General features: G+C 62.2%; 1 protein-coding gene across 1 annotated transcript in view; it reads right to left on the bottom strand.

Annotated features, from left to right (window-relative positions):
* GSE1 (Gse1 coiled-coil protein) overlaps positions 1-22,194 on the bottom strand; it is a 100,425-nt gene that overhangs the window by 54,969 nt on the left and 23,262 nt on the right. Inside the window, 1 exon segment of the mRNA XM_027685157.1 lies at positions 10,351-10,507. Within this exon segment, the coding sequence (XP_027540958.1) occupies positions 10,351-10,507 (157 nt within the window).

Below are 22,194 nucleotides of genomic sequence, written 5' to 3'. Positions count from 1 at the left end.
GGAAGGGTGGGGTGATCCTGATGGGACAGGGGGACACCAGGAGGACCCATGGGGACATCAGCAGGACCCATAGGGACACCAGCAGGACCCACAGGAATGATGACAAGACCCATAGGGACACTGTCAGGACCTATGGGGACAACGGCAGGACCCATAGGGACACTGTCAGGACCTATGGGGACACTGTCAGGAGCCATGGGGACATTGGCAGGACCCACAGGGATGATCAACAGATCCATGGGAATACTGACGGGACTCATGGGGATGATTGCAGAATCCATGGGCATACCAGGAAGTCCCACAGGGAGAATGGCAGGACCCATGGGGATGGTGGTAGGACCCATGAGAACACTGGCAGGATGCTCTCTGTCCCCATGCCACCCCCAGGGATGCCAGCCTGGGGCAGCAGATCCCTGCAGGGGGCAGACGGGTTAAATTTGGGCAGAAAAACCTGATCACTAGAGCAACTAATCCCTGTAACAACCTGATCCAGTGTCTCTCATCCCTCCTACCACTGCCGAGGGCGATGGGGACAGCAGGGACCCCCCCTGCAGCCGCCCCCATCCCCTCCCCAGAACAATACCTACCCGCCGCTGTTTTGATGTGCGGCACAAAGCCGGGAGAGCTTTCCATGTAACATGATAAAAGCAAGTCCCCAGCCAGCACAATTATTTGATAATTCTCCCTTAACACCCATCAAATTAAAGCAATGTCCAAGGGCTGCCTGAAGTGGCACTGATAGGTATTAAACTTTAATGAGATTTAATGGCACTGCCCTACTTTTTAAGCGCTCGGGCCTACATTTATGAACATTTAATTTCCCAGGCCCTGACCTCTTTTTTTTTTCCCCCACTTGCCCGCAGCCCCCCCTGCCCGCCCGCCGGCACAGCTGGATTCTGTTAGCACTGGCGGCCGCCCCGACCCGGGATGCTCGGGATGCTCGGCCAGCCCTGAGCCGATGGAAATCTCCAGGCGCTGCAGGGTGAGATGTTGACTCTAGCAGGGAGCCGAGACTGAGCAGGGGGGGGGGGGCCAGGGAAAGGGGGGGGGGGGTGCAGATGTGATTCACCGGCACTGAATACAACCAAATTTGTGGAATGACTTAATTAATTTGCTCCCTGGATGACATGACACCACGGGTCGGACTGGTTGGAGGGCCCTCATCCTGCTGTTCCACTGCATTGGGGTTTGCAATGGGTTTGTTTAAGCACCCCTGAAAATTAAGCAACTCCCCCACTACCAACTCACCATGCTGGGGCAAATTTGGAGGGGTCAGACCCCTCAGCACCCCCAGGAACAGAACACAGCCCACTGATCCAGTTTATTGCTGCCCTCTAGTGTGTAGGGGACAGGCCAGACCCCGCTGTCACTTGTCCCCCTCCCCACATGTCCTCCGGGCCATTTGGCCAACCAGGCTGCTGCATCTCAAGTGGGGACGGCTGCTGAGATGCTCAGAGCCCAAATCTCTGGGGTACTGGAGAGCATCACCCAGCCCCCCAGCCTGGAGCCCTGCCAGCTCCCCAAAACCGCACTAATGGGGCTGCAAGATGGGCACTGACTGGCACCAGTGACACCAGGCATCACCTCCTGCCCCACAGCAAGGCAAGGCCAGGTTGGATGCGGCTTGGAGCAACCTGGTCTAGTGGAAAGTGTCCATGGCAGGGGAATTGAAATGAGATGAGTTTTAAGGTTCCTTCCAATGCAAACCATTCCATGATTTAATGATTCTATGGTCCTGGTGGGATAGAGGATACAGCATTTTCCTACACCAGGATGCAGGAAGGGTTGGGGTACCCTGGTTGGCAGCAGTAAGTTCCAAAAAGAGGAGCTGCTGGCATGAGTGCCCACCCACAGAATGAGGGTTAGGGAAACTGAGGCACACACCAGTGCAGCACTGGGAATATCCCCCTCCCACCTCCCCAGCACCCACCCCTACTGCAGGGAGCCCAGCAGCAGGAATGCAAAGGCAGGGCAATAAAAGGGAGCGTTATCAAGCCCCAGCAGAGCAGACAGCTCAGGGAGGAGAGCAGGAGGGAGGGAAAGGAACAGAAAGGAAAAAAAAAACCCCACCCTTAACCCCGAGATCACTTATCATTCAGGCTGCATCACGCATCTAGAAAGTGCAGACACAAAAATGTAATGTCATAACATTTGCAGTTCAATAACCTTTGCTTCACGAGACGGCTTGAACTGTCAGAGGAGCTGGAAGGTAAATATTTCAGCGCCCAGGCACTGAATGCAAAGGCGTGGGGAGGGGGGTCGGCCTCGGCTTCCCCGGCTCGCCTCGACACGTCCAAATATCCCCCGCCGTAAATCCCGACCGGCGCTGGGGAAAGGCCGTGGTGCGGATAAAATACGAGCAGATATAAAGCCAGACACCTTTATTGTTCGGCAAAGTCTTCCAACAAGTTATGAACCCGCAGCTTGACCCTAACCCATCATCTTGTTATACGGCGGAAACAAAGGCAGCGCCAGGAGCTGAGGCTGGAGCAGAGCAGGATGCGGGTGGGAAGGAGGAAAAACTCAGTCTGCCTCCTCCACGGGGGATATTCGGGTGCAATTCACCCCTGAACCCCCTCATTTACCACGCTGTGGGCTTCCTGTTGGAAGCAGACCACATGTTAGCCCCTTCTATTGAGCCTTCCTGCCAGGTTCAGAGGTGCAAAATTCCTGTGTCTGGGGTTAACAGGAGCAGGACCCCACAAACACACCGGTTAACCAGGACGGCCTACTGTGCTACGCAGGCAGGAGGAAGGAGATTGCACAGCCGGGGAGCAGGCAGGGAACAATGGCTGTAGGGGGTGGCAAACCAGTGAAGGATCCAGAGGGCATTGGGGGAGCAAAGAGAACCCCCCCATGGGGAAAATTCCCCCAACAGCACTGGGAGGGTGCTGGCACCAGGGTTGTGTGTCCAAAGGGCTGCATGGCATGGCATGGCACAGTGGGAAGTGCCCTGTGCCTCCAAGGGGGCTGCAGCAGTGCCCTGGTGTCCAAGGGGACTACACAGCATGGCATGGTGGGCAGCAGCAGCCTGCACAGCCCATGCATGGCACACGTTGCATGAACCCCCCGATCCAAACGTGCAGCACAGCTGGGGACAACCACAGACACCTGCCTGCTGCCGGGCTGGCTCTGCCACGGGGCACCGCGCCGGCACCCCAAACGCTGGGGACCACCAGCGCCAAGGCTCCCGGGGGAGCGGGACACCCCAGTGCCAACTTTGCCACCGCCGCTACGTCCCGTGCGAGGCGGGGAGGGCGTCACAAGGGGCACGGCCGAGGCGAGGAACAGTTAAACGGGGCCCCCGCCCGCACAGGGCGTGCGGCAACAGGCACCGTCGCACCCTCCCCGAAACACCTGCTACCGCCGCGCTGGCACGGGGCGAGCGCCCGGGGCGGGCGCAGGAGCGGCGGCGGCGGGGAGCGCGCCAGGGCCCGCAGCAAGAAGCGGCATGTCTGCGCTTGGCAGCACAACAGAGAGCAGGTGACAAGCGCGCCGGCGGTCGCTTTATTACAGGAAGCGAGCACGCAAGCATCTGACGCCGCGCTGCCCGGAGAAAAAATAAAACACACGCCCCCCCCCCCCCCCGCCATTAACAACCCCTCCTCGGGCGCAGGAGAGGGGGCCCTGCGTGCTGGGGGTGCCCCGCTGCAAAATAACGCCCCGGTGGCATCACAGCTTGCCAGCCACCCTCCCCCCCACACGCATCACTCCCAAGGCCAAGCAAATCCCAAGGGAGTAAAATTATGTCTGTGTGTGCACAAACATTTTTCCTCGGCAAACACTCCCCGAGACAACAAAATCAGCCGCCCCTGCGCCGGTTCCCGCGCCGCCCCGCTCCTCTGACCCAGCAATTAGAGGCAGGCATTAATATTTAAATATTGCCAGCTCGGGAGAAGGGAAATCAAATAAAACACGCCGGCGTGCCGCCAGCGCATCAAGTCCCGCTCCATCAGCCTCAAACCGGGTGCATGGAGGCAGTGGGGGGTGCTGTGTCACACCACTGGGGACACCGGGGTATCAATGCCGCAAGGGGAACCCCCTTTCTGGACCAAGTCAGGGTGAGCAAGGAGGTGGTGAATAAATGGTGATGCTCCTGCCAGCTCAGCGAGGTCCCTTCAAAAGGACCCTTAACCCCATGCTGGCCATGCTTTAGGGGTACATGGGGCTCCCCACTCTCTCCCATCCATAAAGCACCCGCCTGCAGGGTGCTACAAGGGGGACACGCATTCAGGCTGTGCCCCCCCGAGAGTCACCCTCCGGTCCCACGGGTGCTCGGAGGCGGCGTTGGCCCAGCAAAGAGGATTTACTGCTCAACGCAAGGGGCTTTAGAGGCAATAACTTTCCCTCCTCTTGACTTAAATGGATTTGAAACTTCAAAAAGGATCGAGGGGGCAGGCTGCCAAGCAGCCGCCCCCAAGGCCTGACCCCGCGGGTGCTGGGGGGAGGGTCATGGGGGGGCTGCGAGCCGAGCCAGGGCCAACGGCCGCGGCAGATAAGGGGTTGTGGGGGCCCAGGAGGCCCCACGATAAGGCAGCCGCCGTTAACAGGCGCGGGAGGGCTGGGGCGCTTCCTCCCACCCCGCGGTGCAACCGCCGGCGGGCACCGGGGTGCCAGGGCGGAGGGACAGGGGTGGCCCCGTGGCCGGGCAGCCAGGGTAGCCGAGGCACGAGGCACAGCAAGGGCTACTTCAAGGGCAATCCCCCTGGCAGCCTGCCCAGGCAGCCGCTGCCTGCCAAGCTCTGTCCCAGCTGGCCCTTCCTGGGGTTTGGCGGGGCTGCCCTGCGGCTCCCGGGACCCCTCGGGGTCACCCAGCACCTGAGCATTGCCGGCACATGGGGGGCCAGGTCGGGTGTCCCCACTGGGACGTGATGGCAGAGGCAGAGGCCATCTGCCCCTACCCACGGTGAGGCCAAACTCCAGGGCTGGCACCAGTGCCAGGGCTCAGGGACAGAGGTGTGACCCATGGCACCGTGCCCCCAGTGTGGTGGGAGGAGGACCACTGCCTCCCACATGGCCGGCGCAGGCACAAACCCCCCAGGAACATTTGCCCCCAGGCCTCAACCTCCCACGGGCCAGACACCAGGGTGAGGGGCAGCGCCTGGGGGAAAGGACTGAGGGGCCAGAGGAACAAACAGGAGAGCACAGATTAAAACTAATGCCCCCTCCTCGAGCTGCCCCCCAGCCTGCAGCCTGTACCAGCCGCTGGCATGTCAAGAAGCGATAAACTGTCCTGCGTCCCTCGGCACCCCCCCTGCACCCCCAGCATCCTGGCCCCCCGCCAAAGCAACCGTCTTCTCCTCTGCAGCTCCCTGCCCTGCAGCCAACACACACACACACACACACACACACACACACACACACACTCGCTCTCGCACTCACACCCAACCCCCTCCACCACCCAAAAAAGGTCCCGTGCGTCCCACAGTCGTGCGTGCACACACGAGCACAGGCACAGCGGAACATGCATGCACAGGCACACCCGGTGTGCACCCAAACGAGGGGGGTGAGCACACTCAGCACACCCCTCTTGACATCCCTGGGTTGTGCAACACACATACACACGTGTGCACAGCCAGCACCCCCCCCAAGCACACTGACCCCCCCCAGCCCCGCAGGAGCCGCTGGCCTTGGCCGGCCAGCTCTGCCACACCGCCGTCACCGTCACACCCAACACCTCCCCAGCAGGTTACACAAACAGGCTGCCAGGCACACACGCAGCCGGGCGCACGCTCCCCTCGCTCACACCCACAAACCACACGGGCTCACCCCGGTGCTCGCACGCGCACGCGCACCCTTGCAGGAAGAGGCACTGGCTTCCCGCTGCCTTTTCCCTCCATTAACTCCCTCCATGGATCCCACTCATGGCCCAAAGGGCACCCATGCGGAGCCCAGCCCAGCTCCATGCCCCCTGCCCTGGCTCGGTGCGAGAGGAGGAGGAGGATGAAGAGAGCTTGGCACTCGCCCTGCTGCTCCAAGCACTGGCAGTGGTCACTTGGGGACAGGCCACCAATGGGGCATCTGAATGACAGATGCCACTGACTGGGGACTGGCACCGATGCGACCACGCAAAGCAGTTGCTTGGACTCGGCACAACACAGGGCACGGGCACTGGCACGGCACGGTGAGCCGGCGGGCCCCAGGGCAAAGGGCACAGCAGGCAGCACAGGCAGGGCTGGAAGAGCCAGGATGGAGCAGGGCACTAAACACAGCGGCAGGCGAGACACTGGGGCCGTGGCATCACCCTGACACAGGGTGCGGCGCCCGGGCTCCCGGCGTCAGGCTGCAGGGCTCAATCAGCAGCGCAGTCCCTCCCCAGCGCCGGCAGTCCTGGGTGTCCAGAAACATGGATATAAAGGAGTGGTGCATGGGTAAACTGAGGCACAGCCCCACACAGCACCCCGTGTGCCTGGATCGGGACATGTACAGGCAGCCAGGCAAGAAAGGCCAAGGTTGGTGCCACCAGCTGTGGCCCCACACACCCCTGTGCCCTGCCAGACATAGGAAATGACCCCAAGGGTCTCTGTGCCAATGTGGGTCACAGGGACTGAACGCCTTGGACGACACCGGACCCTGAACCTGCAGCACTCAGTGGGTCTCATCTCCCCACAACATTCCCCAGCTGGATCCCCAACTCCAGGGCCACCTCCATCTTCCACACCGTGGGGTCCCCCAAGGCCAGGGCGACCTCTTGTCCACCACACCACAGGGTGCCTGAAGCTCAGTGTGATCTCTGTCCCCCAGATGATGGGGTACCCCAACCCCATGGCAACCTCCACCCCTCACACAATAGGGTCCTCCAAGCCAAAGGTGACCTCTATCCCCCCCAACACGAGGTCCTCAGCCTTAGGGTAATTTCCATCCCCCAAACAAGTGTCCCCTCAAGCCCAGGGTGACTGCCACCCCCTATGTCATGGGGTCCCCCAACTCTGGGGTGACCTCAGTCCCCACAGGATCGGGTCCCCCAACTCAAGGTGATCTCCATCCCCCACATCACAGGGACCCCCAATCCTAGGCAACCTCTGTCCTACACACCACAGGGTCTCTTAACCCAGAGTGACCTTGGTCTCCCACACCATGGGTTCCTCCAAACCCAGGGCGTTCTCTGTTTCCTGCACAACAGGGTCCCCCAACTCCAGGGTGACCTCCATCCCCCATACCAAGGGTGCCCCCAAACCCAAGGCGACCTCTGCCCCTTATACCACGGGATCCCCCAACTCCAGAGTGACCTCCATTCACCAAACAACAGTCTCCCAGAATCCCTGGGCGACCTCCACCCCCTATACCAGGGGGTTCCCCAACCCCGGGGTGACCTCCATCCCCCACACCACCGTCTCTCTCAGCCCCAGGGTGACCTCCGTCCCCCGTGCCACGGGGTCCCCCGACCCCAGGGTGACCTCCATCCGCCATACCAGACCCCCCGACAGAGGGGCTGGGGGGGAATCTGCGGGTGGCAGGGTCACACCAAGCCCATCCCACCCCTCCAGCACAACCCCCACCCGAGGGGGGGGTCCCCTTTCCCCTCCTCCCCACGGCGCTGCTGAGAGGGCACCGGGGGGGTGTCACTCACCCGCGGGCCGCGCCGTCCAGCGGGGGCTGCGCTCCTCCATGGGCAGCGGTGGAGGGAGCGGAGCCGAGCCGTGCCGAGCCGAGCCGTGCCGAGCCTTCCCCCGCCGCTTCCTGCTTCCCTCGGCGCCCGCCCGCCGCCCCGGGAGCCGCACGGCTGGAGCGTGACTCACCGGGGGCCGGGCCGGGCAGGGCAGGGCGGCGGGGGCGGGCGCGGCGGGCACCGCGAGCGAGGCAAAGGGGGTCCCCGAACAGGGATGCTGGGCAGGGAGGGACAGACCCCTCGGACACTTTCGGGACCACCCCCCGGGACCACCCCCCAACACACCGGGGATGGGGGATCCCCCACGGGGAGGGGGGGGGGGGGGGCTCGTGGGGGTTCCCCGCCCTCCTCAGCATCCCAAGAATTAGGGTGATGGGGGGTAACAGCCCTGACCCCAGAGCACAGGTGTCCTTCTCCCAGAATGCAGAGATCAAGGGGGGCAAGAGGTCTGGGGCAAGGGGGTCCTGCCCTCTGACCCTCAACCCCAAAACTACTTGGAACTCCAAACAGGCTCTGGGACACCCCGGCTCTCAGGGGTGCCAGCCCAACCCATCACAGGGAGCACCCAGGGTGGTCCTGGGTCCAGACCCTGTGGAGATAAGAGGTGTTCCCACAGCGGCCCCCTCGGTGTGCCCCAATCTGTTCATCCCCTGCCCTGGGTGTGGGAGTGGGGACAGCACTGTCCCCCTGAGGTGGGGAAGGTGGTGGTCACCCCTGTGCCATCCCACTGTCACCCTGAGGGCTCTGCCTGCACCTGGGCTTTGGGGCAGCAGTGACACGAGTAGGGTGGGGCTCAGCCCACTCGCATGTGGAGGAAGTTGCCCATCATTCACCAGCCACAGGTCGGCTCCACAAACCAGACAGGCTCGGCTGGCTCGGACAGGCCGGACCCCCACCTTCCCTGGGCAGGAGAGAGGCTTCAGCAAGGAATCTCATCCTGGCACTGCCAGCCATGAACTGGCATCTCCACGGGAGGAGACGCAAACCACGACAGGGACACCCAGCCATCCCCAAACAAACTGCCACACCACCAGCACACCCACCCAAATCCCTTCCTGGCTCACCCTCACCTCTTCGTCCCCTCCATCATCCTCCTCTTCCTCCAACAGGCCCCACGCCGGTGCTGCAGCAGCACTGGTGCTGCCCGACACCCCCCCCAGCCGTCCTCGTGCTTTTCCCCCCCTCTCCGTCTCCCTTTTCCCGTTCTATTTTAAATTTTTATTGCATTCTTTTTAAAGAATACAGAGGAACAAATGCCCTTATCAGCAATTCTCACAAGGTATAAAGAGCCGCTTTTATCTCCTGCCTTTACTAATCTAGAGCGAGCCAATGCCTGTTAATTTTTTAATTTTCCTAGTGAATGCATTTGTGGCTCCGTCAGCATCCATCCGGACACGCACACAGGATACCCTCTGCATCCCAGCCCAGCCACCCCCACATAGAATTGCCACCGTGCTGGCAGAGCAGTGGCTCATGGTTTGGAAACCACCAAGGGGTTTTGTGCACCGGGAAGTCCTGTGTGTCACATGAGGCTCACTGGGACACCCTGGGATGTGTCACCACCCCCAAGACATGGTGGTGCTCTCCAACATGCCAGCCCGACTACACCTGGCCACAGGGAATGCTGACAGAGCAGGTCTCCATCCTTGGCACAGGGATGCATTCCATGGCAAGCCATCCAACTGTCACTATCACCTGCTCTGGCCAAGGTCCCTGTGGGGGCATAGGGGGGGTTTGCCCCTGTGTTCCCCCCCCGGAAGGGATGCAGGCTGCCCGCTCGCCGGGGTGGGAGCACAGCAGCCGGCCGCGGTGCACAGATGAGATGTGGCAGGCGTGTAACAAGCCATTAGTCACTGTCACCTTTGCCCGGCAGCCACTGGCAGGGTAATAAATCCCGGGCTGACTCCAGCGGGCCCGTTCCAGGCCACGGCTCCCAGCTTGTGTCCATGCCACTGCCGGCTGGGCTGTGAGCAGCTTGTAAATGCATTCCGACCCCCCTGGGGGACACAGTGCCTTGCAGGGTCCCAAACTGGGGCTGAATCCCTATGGGGCTGATTGATGGGTGACATGGGCCACCACCTTCCTGGGAAGTGTCATTCCTTGGGGACATGGCAGGGTGGGTCACAAATCCCCCACCAAGCAGCCCCCTGGCCCCCAGACTGCCACTCCCACAACTCCCTGTCCACCCCGGCTTCCTGCCCGCTGCACCTTGCGGTTCCCAACTCTTCCCAGCCCAACATCAGGAACCGGCATCGGCGGTTGTTACCGGATCAAAGGAGCCTGGCGTGGCACAGCACAACACGGCACGGCGCGCCCGCCGGGAAGGGCTGGCAAACAAGCTGGTCCAGGGAGGCGGCAGGCGGGAAGCACGCATGATACCTCTCCTAAAAATGCTGCTGCTCCTGACGGACAGGGCGGCCGAGTCCCGGGAGCCGTGGCCTGTCCCAGCCCCGGGGGCTCCCCCGACTCCCCAGCACATCCAGCCCAACGCCACGGCTCTCCCTGGCACCCACGGCCTGACTCACGGCCCCAAGGACAGCAGGCAAGGACTGCGGTGCCACAGGGTCACCTTCCTGGTGGGGCTGCGGGTTTTGGATCCCAATCCCAGGCCTCTGGGTGTGAGCCTTCATCAGGAGACCCAAGCGGCACATTGGACTGACGGTGCACCCCACGGTGGGGCAGGGGACAGCCCTTGACAATGGCAGCCTTGTATCCCCCTGGTATCACCCAACATCACCTACTTGTGGCTCCAGCGTCCGTGCCTTCCACATCCAAAGCCGTCCGTTGGCCGACGTCCAGGGCAGCACTGCCCGTCCCTGGGCTCTCCCCAGCGCCGGCCGCCCGGGGCTCGCCGGCCACAGGCTTGGCGGTGACTGTCTCCAGGGACAAAGAGGACGCCTGGAAGAGAAGGAGGACAGAGACTCAGCGCCTTTCCCTTTCCCGGCTGGAGCACCGCCGTGAGGGGTGGGGGCCACAGGGTGTGGGGGGGTCTGGGGCGCACAGACAGAAGATGCTTTTGTTTTCCTGCCGGCCGGTGCACGTGGCCGGCGCGGGAGCTGCACGCCAGCCCGCACCGCGGGGCTACAGCTGGATCCGGCCGATGGCTCCCAGCGCAGCCAGACAAGAAAGGCTGGAGGGGGGGTGAGGACATGAATCAAAGCGGCGTCCCCTCGCCCGCCGGCGGCAGCTGGCCGGTTAGGCAGCTCCCGATTACTCAACCGGGCAGTGTTTACTCGAGATCAACAACCCCTCATTGCCTTCCCTGCCAGGCGGGTGAGGAAAATGTGCTGCTGGGATGGGGACAACATTCCCGCTGCCCCCCTTGGTCCCCCTCCTTGACCCCCGGTGTCCCCCGGTGCTGCTGTGACCCCAGGTTTGCTGTAGCTGTCACCCTCCCATGTCAGGCGTGTCCAGGAGCACAGTTTGGGCTGTCACCACTCCTCTTTAGCTTTAATAAAGCAACATCCAGCAACACTACACACATCCCAGCACCGCCATGCTGCTCTGGGATAGACACATGGATCACCCACACCAAGGGCCTGAACGGGTCCCTGGGATGCTGTGCTCACCCCGGGCACGGCAGGATAAGGGTGACCTACCTCCTGCCACAGGTGGCATCCATAGGGGACACCGTGCTCCTAATTTTGGGACATTAGGGCCATGGCTGCAGCATGGTGAGGATTTGATGTTGATCCCATTTTTCCTGGGATTACTCCCACAAATGTGGAGAGCTGAAGCACGATGGTTGTTTTGCTGGGAAGCCACGCACATGAGCGGACATACAAATTTACCGTTTGCTTCCTGGAAAGGTTTAATTTATGGAATCCATATGGCAGCGCCGCACAACCGCGAGTGCTTGGCACATCCCATGAGTCCTCGAGTGCCACCACGTACCAGCTCCAACTGGCGGGGTGCCACCGGCTGCCCTGGTGATGGCGGGATGCTCTTCTCTTTCCCAACGATTAACAGAAGGTGACTTTCACAGCGGGCAGGGGACAAGCCCAGGGATCAGTTCCCATCCCTGATCGCTTGGTGTGGGCTCTGTGGAGGTGGCAGGGATGTCTCGGGGGGATGCCGTGCCACCTCTCTTCCTCCTGGGGCAATGCCACAGGCAGCAGCAGGCAGCAATCCCCAACCTGTGGGCATGGGAAAGGGCTGGGGTGCACTTTGATACCTGGAGCAACTAATCATTAATTAGCATTAATCACTCCCTGTCATGCGTCACAGTAGCATTGGGCAAGACGCAGCTGGGAACCACCGGGACAGGGTTGTGGTGGGGAAGGCGGATTTTAGCGGCTGGGCCAAGACTGGCACCCTCCTTTTGCTCCCTGGGGAGCTTCAGCAGCCCCCCAGGCCCCAAGCTACACCCCAACCCACCCACCAGCCCCACAGCAGTGGCAGCCCCCACCCCACCTCTATTTTCCTGCCGAGAGATGCTGAGATGCAAAAGCACAGGAGATGGGTCCCACCTGCCCAAGGGGCAGCCAGGATCCATCCCCCCCTCACCGCCCATGTCCCCTGGGACCCCCCAGGCTCCAGCATGGAGCACCGGCCGCCTCCTTGCTTTAACTTCACCCGGCGCTATCTGTCAGCAAATCATCCCTGGTTACACAGATAAGGAATAATTGATGCAAAGGAGCCATCTGTTTGCGAACACGGAATATCTGCTCAATTAGGAGGGATCTGTCCACCCAGATAAAGCATGGCAGCAGCCCCTTGGAGGGGGGGCCTTCCTCCCCAGCCACGTCCTCAAAGACTCACCCCCAATTAGAGGTGAGTGAGTTGATTGGGGTGTTAATTTGCTAAGCACCCTGAGGTGCTCGGGAAGAGGCTGGGAGGGAAGGGTGCTCTGCTACCACATGTTGAAATTTGAGGGGAGGGCTGGTAGCCCCCCTGACATGTCCCACTGTGGTGATGCTCAGCTTGTCCTGGCTCTGGGAGATGCTTATCCTGCATCTTTCCAGGGATGGAGAGAGGGAACCAGCATCTGCACCTCCCGAATGGCGCTGAGCTGAGGTCGGCCTGCTCATGACACGCATCAAGGGAGCTTGCAGATGGACAGAAGGACTGAAGAACAACTCTGCAACAGCTCACAGGACATCCATGGCGGGGGTCAGGGACACAGGGCACAGCCCCAGGCAGCATCCAGGTCAGAGGTAGGTGTGCAGTGAGGTGACATCAATGTGACATCGTTATGTGATGTTATTAACACAGGAAAAATTGATCTGGCATGCAGGGCTGCAAGCCAGGGGAGATGGGCAGGAGTAGCAGGGCAGCTCCACAAGTGACAGAACCATGGAGAAAAGGCACCAACCACAGGTGGCAGGGACAACCCCATGGCATGACACTCTACAACCCACCCCTGTGTGGCATCTGTCCTCATCTACCCCGGTGGGTCCTCAGTGTGGAGGTCACAGAGAGCTCAAGAGGGGTCAAAAAACACAGCTGGTGACCTCAAGAGACAGGCACAGAGCCACTGACAGACCCCGTGTCACCTATGTCACCTGTGACCCCCACCATCAGCATGCTGTCTCCCAGGCCCTCAGCTTGGTGCCTTGGGCAGGCAGCCAGGGGACGCGATGGCACCAAGGGCAGGGAAAGGTGTCCCTGTGTCTCGTGTCCTCACACCTATCCCTCCCTGACAAGGGCACGTTCCTTCTGCTCCCAGTGGACTAAATACCGGCTGGGGCACTCAGCTCTCCCCCCAGCTTCAGGATGGCAGTAATGGAACAGGAAAGCAAAAGGTGAGGAATCCGGCACACAGAAGGCCATGCCAATGCATTTCCTGTGCCTTCAGGACACCCAAAAATGCAGCTTCCCCATTCCACCTCCCCTGTGCCTCGCCTGCCGCCAGGACGGGCTGCAGCGTGCGCAGCAGCAACGCCGCCCACGGGAAATGCCGCCCACGGGAACACCGCCCACGGGAATGCCGCGGGCACAGCAAAGCCCCCGCTGCATCGCCCCAACCTCCACCCTCCCGGGTGGCAGCACCTCGGAAAACCCCCATGCTTCCAGCAGCCAGAGCACCGGGGGTGGATGAAATCCTGGCACTTCGGCTCTTGGCTGGCATCACCCCGGCAGGGCGGCGGGCACGGAGCCCAGCGAGCACCGGCACAGCTGCACCGGCAATGGGGTTTGGCACAACCTGCGTGCCAGCTCCCGCGAACGAGCAAGGGATGAGGTGAGGAGGATGCTCGGCACGGAGGGGCTGTATCCTGCACTTCCTGGGATGCAGAGAGCGCCAGCACCCGGCTGTAAGGCTTGGTGGGGGCAAACCCCTGCCATCTCCCATCTACCCCCAGGCCTGTGAGGCGGCGCTCAGGATAAAAGGTGTTTTTGGAATGTTGAGGGCTGTGGGAGTGGGCTTCCCCTGGCTCCCTTTGTCAGTGAGGCCCTGGAGACCCCGGCTCCCGCTGGGGCTTTATCACAGTCACGGCGGGCACAGCCCCTGCCGTGTGTTCCCCCAAACGGTTCCAGCTGCTCTTCCCTCCAGGAAGCCTTTGCCCTCCTCATCCTCATCCCAGCCGCCTGAAAACAGAGGGTTTTCCCACAAAAGCAGGCTGGGGTCTCCCTGGAGAGCTGGGGTCCCTGCTGGTGGCATGGCTTGGCCCCAGTGGGCATCCACAGGAGGGGTGGTGGCTGGATCTGCGCATCCCCGCTGTGTTTAAAGTTTCTCAGCCGTGTTTGCTGGCGGAAAGTTGGAACCTGCAATTACAGCAGTGCTAACCCCTCATTAAAATGGGGAGGGGGGAGAAAAAATGGGAGAGAAACAAAAGGCTCCAGAGCGAGACACGGTGCCGTTAACCCTTCCCAAGACTGGGATGTGGACCCCCCGGGAAATTAACGGAGCCGGAGAGGTGGGTCGCAGTGCTGGCAGGTGACACCGTGTGCTGGGGGCCAGCCCAGGAGCATCACTGCCCATCCGGATCCCCACTCTGTGTCACAGTGCAGCGGCAATACTGGCTGTGCCGCGGCGCCCGCGTGGGCATGGCTGCGGCTGTGCCGGAGCCGTTTGTCACGGCAGGGCTGCGGTTCCCGCTCGCTCTCCAGCAGCGACACCGTGACGCCTGCTCCAGGAGCCCACACAATATGTTCGCACTCATCTTGCAGCTGCCCCCAGACAGCCCGAGGTGCCGCGCTCCTCCCCGGCGCGGGGGCCGGTGTGTGCCGGCAGAGCTGCGACGTGCCGGCGAGCCCAGGTGGGAACCGGCAGGGATGGAAGGGGCTGGAGACTGTGGTCAGGCCGGATGCCACATGGGGAGATGATGCTGGAAACAGCACTGGCATGGGTAAGGGATGTACCAGTGACCCCCCACGCCTAAGCACCCTGACCCAGGGGCCAGGTTGTGCCGCCAGGCAGGGAAAGGCTGTGTGTGACCACAGCCCACCCTGCACCGACCAGTGAAGCACCACACTGGGAGCACCTGGAGTGAAGCACATCCCCCTTGGGGACCTCACTCCCAGCAAGGGTCTGACCCTGTGCCCACCCCAGCACAACCACAGCCACTCCCCCCCTCCCCCAGCTCTGGGGAGCAGCAGATCCCTGTGTCACCCTCCAGCCCCCCCGCGACACCACCTCAGCGCCGCGGCCGCAGCGGCTCTGACAGCAGCTAACGAGCTGCAGGCAGCAATTTGGGTTATATATAGCCCCAAAGTGACTGCATCTAATTGCTCCAGCACCCACCGGCCCCACCGCGGGGTCCGGGTGCTGGGCGCAGGGGAACAGGGTGGGTGGCACACACTCAGCCCCATCCCTCGGCTGTCACCCCGTGTGACCCCCCGGGCACCCTGAGGCCGGCGGGGCGTGAGCATCACCCCATCCATGCCGGCCCCAGGGAGCTGGGCTGTTCCCAGCGGCTTTGTGCCGGGCCATAAGCGGCTTTGGCTAAAGCCGCCGTCCCAGCCCGTCCCAGCCAGGGACCCTGCCTAAGGAGCTTTTGTCCCCTCTCATTAAGGGGTTTCGGCCGGGGGGCCACGGGGTGCAGCACCCAGCATCCCCTCTCCGCAGCCTGTGGGCTCCAGCCAGCTGCTCCGGCAGCCCTAGGAGGGAGGGATGGAGGGAGGGAGGGAGGTGGTCCCTTTGTGGCAGCCCCCATCCCCTCGCAGCAGCTGCCAGGCGAGGCGGCGGGCGCGCAGATGAGGCCGGGGGGGTGGTGTGTGTAGGGGGGTCCCCCGCAGCGGCTCCCCACGCCGGCGGGGCGAGCGGCAGCCCCCGCGTGCAGCCGCCGGCGGGGAGGGGAGCCGGAGCCGAAATTGTTTGCCAGCTTCCTCGAGACGGCACAATGGAGGGCGCGCAGGCGGATCCGGGGTCAGGGGTGAGAGCAGCAATAAGTGGTTTATGCCTTTTGTGAAGAGGCTGAACTGACAGCTCGCTGGATTAACAAAGACGTCCTCTGTTCCCGGGCAGGTCATGTGGAAAGCGCTGCGCCGACCCCTGTCACTTCTTTTTTTTGCAAGAACAGACATTTGTTCGCCAGCGAACAGGGAGGTGATGGAGGGGGAGGCGGGGGGCACACAGCCGCTCGCTCCCGGCTTTTCCTCGAGCTCCTCTGGGGCTCTGGGCATAGGGATCGGAGGCTGCTCGCTACTTCGACAGCCCTGGCCACACCATGTCACTTCCCGTGCCTCAGTTTCCCCAGGTTGTGGGATGAGCCGTGGCTGGTGGCAATGCACAAGGCATCAGGGATGCCAAGACCTGATGCTGAGCCCCACATCACCCCACTTCCACAACGAGAGCCCTCCATGCTCACCCCCCATCACCCCAGGGCCAGGCTGGCTGGGCACGATGGGACCCGCTCCCTGCTCAGTGCCAGAGCAATCCCTGTCCCACCATGGGGACACACAGCTCTGGTTTATGTCTGCCAGGCTGGGGAATGTTCCCTCCATCCTGCTTTCAAGGCAGGGAAACTGAGGCAGGGAGGATGTGAGCATCCCTCCCCATGCACGGACAGCAGGGCTGGCAGCAGCACTGCCACTCCTGGTCCTGGCCCTGCAGGGAACAATCAGCCTTTTCAAATCTGCACAGATTTGCTCAAGGCTGTGCAGCACAGAGCCTTTGCCTTCATCATTAGACTCCAGAGTTAACAGCTGAAATAGGGCCATTCCACACTGAGACAAACTACCCTGACTGGAGCAGTGACTCCTTGGCCTTGGAAGTCCCTGCAGCTCCCACCTTTGTCTGCCACCACTCCACAGCCCTGGCTCCAGGTCCCTCCATGACCACAGAGCCCCATACCAGGAGGGGAGGGATGCAGCTTGCTGCCTGCCACCCAAATCCTGCCGAGATCCCACGGGACATGCTGTGCTCAGCCCAGCCCCTGCTCCATGCCCCACATTCCCCATCCCCATCTCAGGGACACCGCAGCCCGGCACGGCACCCAGCTCACCCACCTCCAGCTCCAGAGCTGCCGGGCAGTCTGCAGTGAATGTCCCCTCCTCGCCACCCTAAATACCTGCCCTGGGGAGAGGCGGCTGCCCCAAGGGGCTTTTTACTCTGGAAAATCCCACCCACCCCACAGCGGCTCATGTTTTCGGAATGTTCCCATACGTGACAATCCCCGCGGCACGCTCGGGAGTAAACTGAGGCAGGGAGAAGCACCCAAGTGGGTGCAAGGCTCTGCCAAGCTTGCCACGCTGGGTGAGGGGACACGGCAGGGGGTCCCCATCCAGCTCGGGGTGGGGGGTGGCACATCACAGCAATCCCCGAGGCCCCAGCGAGGGCCACACGCCGGTTTGGCAATCGGCTTGCGACGCGGCGGCATTAAAGCCTCAATCCGTGTCCCTCAATCCACCGTGTCCCCCTTCTCCATCCCGCGGGCAGCTTAGCGCCCGTTCCCGGCTCCCGCCTGCCATCTAAAGACGGACTTACCGCCAGGTCCGGCGCTGTGTTAAGCTGCAGATTAAGCGTGAACCATCTGCAAGGGGAAACTTTAATGCAGGATAATACCTGCCGCACACACTGCGCCGTGTCACCGCGCGCCCCGGGCACGCCGGGCAGGTGGGCACAGAGCTCCGTGGTGGCATCAGGTCCCTGAGAGGCACCACATCTCTCCAAGAGGATTTTGAGGGCTCTGAACACGCAAGCAATGAATGATGTTCCCATCCTTCTGGATGTCCTCATCCTCTCCCCGCTGTCCCCTCCTGGCACAGCCCTGCAAGGACCCACATCTGGGAGCTGCACGCCAGCCAGCCCCCTCCCCGCCAGCCTGTGTCCCCCACTAAGGCAGCCACCTCCAGGCAGGGGACACCCTGGGTCCAGCCATTGCCCCACCTGGTTAATTACTTGAAGTGATTAAAGTCTCTTTATCAGGGCAGCAGATTAGACCCTGCAGCTGGGAGCTGTCTTCCCCCACATCCCTACTCCCCCAGGGGACAACACAGGGGGTCCTGCCCTGTCCCCATTTTTAGGAACAAATCCCACCTCTCCAGCCCTACAAAGGTGGTCCAGGTGCCTTCTGCTCCCCCAACTCGGCCAAGTCCCCAGTGGTGCCCAGAGCAGCAGCATCACCCAGGGTGCAGTTGGGAGGATGTCCCTAATAATGGTGGGGACAGAGCCAGGCTGAGTGTCACGCAGCCAGGAGGGACACTCAGCAAGGAGGAGGGATTCCAGGGGGGCAGTGGACCCCAAAAGTGGGTGGGGGAGGCCAAGGCACCCTCCTGCTGACTCAGAACCCTGATGAATTACACAGGATCACAGGTCCCTGCTCAGGTCAGCGAGGAAAGGAGCCAGGAAGGCTTTCTGCTGCTCAGCCTGCTCCTGCCGGAGAATTTACAGCCAGCATCCAGGAGGGGCTGAGTAATTAGTGTCAGGATGCTGAATCAGCACCCAGCCATCAGAACCGAAGGGATGGAGCTGGAGGGGGCTGTAGGACTGATAGTGGCCCCCCAGGATGGATAGGGGGGCAATGAGTGACTCAGCAATGTCTGCCAGTGGGGGTTCTTCCCTATGGTTTTGAGCACTCAGGGAAAGATGGCTAGCTCAGCACCCCATCCCAATCTGCTGCTTCAGGACCAGATCCAGCACCTCCAAGTGGAGAAATCACTTTAAGTACATCCCTGGATGGCTGGTAGAAGCCTCACATCCCGCTTGCCTAAAGATAAACATCGCTCAGGTCCTCCCTTCACAGCCTGGATGCTGCATCCCACGATGCTCAAGCCCTGAGATGCCCGAGCATCCACCCAGCTGTGCCCGGGCAGCCCTCTGGCCTTCGCGGCTGCCATCAATTTACCGGGGTCGGGAATAGCAGGGCTGGCTCCCCAGCAGATCCAGCCCCTGCTCCGCAGCTGATTACAGCCATTTCCCTGCCCGTGCCCCCTCCCCGCTGTCTGCCTCCTGCCTCCGTCTGCTGCCTGGTTTTATGAGGGCCATTTCCAAGAGGTCGCTGGAAATAGATTTTTATCACCTCGTGATAAATATCGTTTATGGTGACATTACTGCTCCGAGCAGCCGTGCAGGGGAGAGGAGGGAGGAGAGGCGGGCAGGCAGACACCCGCTGACAGCCCCCAGCATCATGGGGCACCGGCTGGGCCCCTTCTCATCCCTGTCCCTTTCCTGGAGGTTCAGGCAGCGCCAAGCCCCAACACCATCCGTCTATCCAGGCGGCATGAACAGAGGGAGCTGCATCATTAGCCCCGCGCGCCATTAAGCACTTAAAAAGCCATAGGAATAAGCCGCGCCATTAGCTGGCAAGCGAGCTGGGAGGGGAGGGATGCACAGAACCGAGCATGGACCATGGGATGTCACCACCCCGGAGATGCTCTGGGCCCCCCAAGAGCTTCAGTTAGCCCAGGAAGTGGGGGCAGAACAGCCCCCTCCTACACACAGCTCCGAGGTGGAAATCCAGGTGCTTTCAGAGCTGACACATCACTTCTACAGGGGTGACGCCACTGGGCACCTTTCCAGAGGGACTTTTTGGCAGGGCAGGGAGAACCGGTTCCCTGTTTGTCCCCTCTGAGCCTGCCCTGGAAAGGCTTTGCTTTAGGGATGGAGCTGGTGCAGAGACCTGGGAGAAAAAGCCACTGCTGAGCTGAGAACTGCAAACTCATGACAGCTGTGACCCCGGGTGTTGCAACGCTGTGCCAAGGTGTTCCAGTGGCCCAGGGGAGCAGGGGTCCTGCCCTGGCCGAGCCCGCAGGCAGGATGGCTGCCAAGCCATGCCCACAGGCAGCTGCCTCTGGAAAAGGGCACGGCAGCAGGCAGGAGGCCAAGGCCAACCCGCTCTCCGTGCCAGCCCCGCCACACACAGCGCCGGGCACTGGCCACCCCTGGGGGGAACAATTGCCCTGTTCACCAGCGCCGAGGTGGGGGGGTGTCACCTGTGGGGACGGAGCCACGGTCCCCAGGGTGCCAGAGCTGGGGAGCAGCACAGCAGCAAAACTGCACACCCGGCAAAGAGCAACCCTCGCCTGCAGGCAGAGCACAGCACTGCCAGCCTGTGCCAAGAATCCTGTTTGCTCTCCCCAGTCCTGGCACTGGATCTCTCAGGCAAGCCGCCTCCTGCCCTGCTGCCTCAGTTTCCCCAGCTGGCAGGGATGGTGGGGCACAGGCACAGGGTGGGTAGCCATAGGGGGGCCCCAGCATCATATTTTGGCTCCTTTTGACACACAGCACAAACCCGCTGTGACACACAGCCGTGGTTACTCGCCTGGCAAGTGGCCCCGCGGCGTGGGGCCGGGAGGGAGGGAGCAGCAGGGCTTTGTACGGGGACAGGCACAGAGACAGCAGCAGCAGCCACCTGCCACAAACGACCATGGTGGCACGACCCCTCCTCAGCTCCCCACACCTGGCAGGAAGAAAACAACCCCAAAAAGGGCCAGCCCGGTCACCCTGATGGCACCGAGGGCTGCACAGGGACAGTCACATGCAAAGTCACGGGGTGTTGGTGGAGTGGTGTCCACCCTGTCTCCCTCTCTGCAGCAGGGGTGTCACCTCACTCCCAGAGACCCTGGGATGTGTGGCACAGCAGGACGCATGAGGAGCCAGCTGCCTCCTGTGCCCACGAAAGGAGGTTTGTTCACCTGGTAAGTGGCTCAGTGGCCCCAGGTTCAGCTTCTGCCACCACTTCAGGGCTCCTGGCACAAAGGAGCCAGCACGCCCTGGCAGGGCCACCTCACCAGCGGTCATGGTGACCTTACATGTTGCTGCCAGGGCTCTCCAAGCCCAACGCTTGGCCCGGAACACGGATCCTGCGGCCAAAGCAGGCTGGTGACTTGGCACCCACCCTGCCCACGACTCCCACCATGTGGGAGGGTGGCTGCCCTCCTCGCCCCAGGCTGGCAGGGACTGGGCAGCAGCTGCAGGAGGTGCAGACAGATGGAAAGACAGCACAAGCACAGATCCCTGCACACTGCCCAAGCCCCGGGGTGGAAGTTTTGGCATTCCCTGCCCACAGCAGGACTGACAAAGCCCAGGTGGGCAACTCCATAGGGACTCCCAGGGTCCTCCAACCACCAGCATCCTTCACAGGGGATGAATCCCAACTCAGTACCCCCAGCAGAGCACCCAGGGATGCTCCCCATCACCCACAGATGGAGCCTTGTGCTGCCAGCGGCCAAGTGTCCCAAATCCTTTGCCCCCTCCCAAGTACCGCTGTCCCCCGGGAGCCAGACCTGAACCCCCCAAGGGTGGGTTGCACGTGCTGTAGCCCCTGGCTCGGGATGCCCACCCTGTGCACTCCACTAGAGCCACATATGGGCCTGCCGGGATGCAGAGAAATCATTTTACTACTTTAAAAAAAAACCAAACATATAACAAACTGGGAGCACAGAAGAAACCTGGCAGCACCTCACAAAAGTTTGCAGCAAGTTCCACAGAGCCCCCCAAGTACCTGCCACAGGTCCAGGCGCCACAGGAGGCCCCCCACTGTGTCCTCACACCCACCCACAGCAGGGGCACCCCCTGACCACCCCCACACCCAGCACAGCTGGGGGGGCACACGCAGCAATTCAGGGTGGGGGGTGTGTTACAGGGCTATATCCCTGGGGTTGCACACACCCCACCAAAGAGGACCCCCCTCAAGGCTGGGGGGAAGCCCACCCAAGGATGAAGGGGGGGCAGGAGGGAGGTTGTGGGGTGGGAGTACAGGCAAAGGTTGGGGTACAAGCAGAGGGGATACAGACAGGGGTGGGGGAGGTAGAGATGGGGGGCACGGGGGTACGGGCATGGGGTGGGGTAGAGGCAGGGGGTGGGGGGTGCAGGGGGCTGGGAGGGTACAGGAGGGGGTGGGGACGTATAGGCGGGGGGTAGGGGGCTACAGCCAGGGGGTGTACAGGGAGCAGATGAGGGGTACAGCCAAAGGGTGGAGGGGTACAGGCAGGGGCGGGGGATACAGGCAGGGGATGATGGAGTACAGGCAGGGGGTGCACAGGGAGAAGATGGGGGGGTACAGCCAGGGGGTGGGGGGCACAGGTAAGGGCGGGGGGCACAGTCCGAGGGGAGGGTACGGGCAGCTGCCTGCCCTGCACGTACCTGCGCGGCGCGGTGCGGGGCGCGGGCGGTGCGGGGCGCGGGCGGCGCGGTGACCCCGGCGGCAGCAGCGGGAGGAGGCAGCGCCGCGCACACGCACACGCGCGATCACATCCCGAGC

This window comes from Neopelma chrysocephalum, unplaced genomic scaffold (assembly GCF_003984885.1).
Source record: "Neopelma chrysocephalum unplaced genomic scaffold, ASM398488v2 Primary Assembly neopelma1_68, whole genome shotgun sequence".
NCBI classification, from domain to species: Eukaryota; Metazoa; Chordata; class Aves; order Passeriformes; family Pipridae; genus Neopelma; species Neopelma chrysocephalum.
Note: the sequence above shows the minus strand (reverse complement) of the source record. Positions and strands in the feature narration are given on the sequence as shown.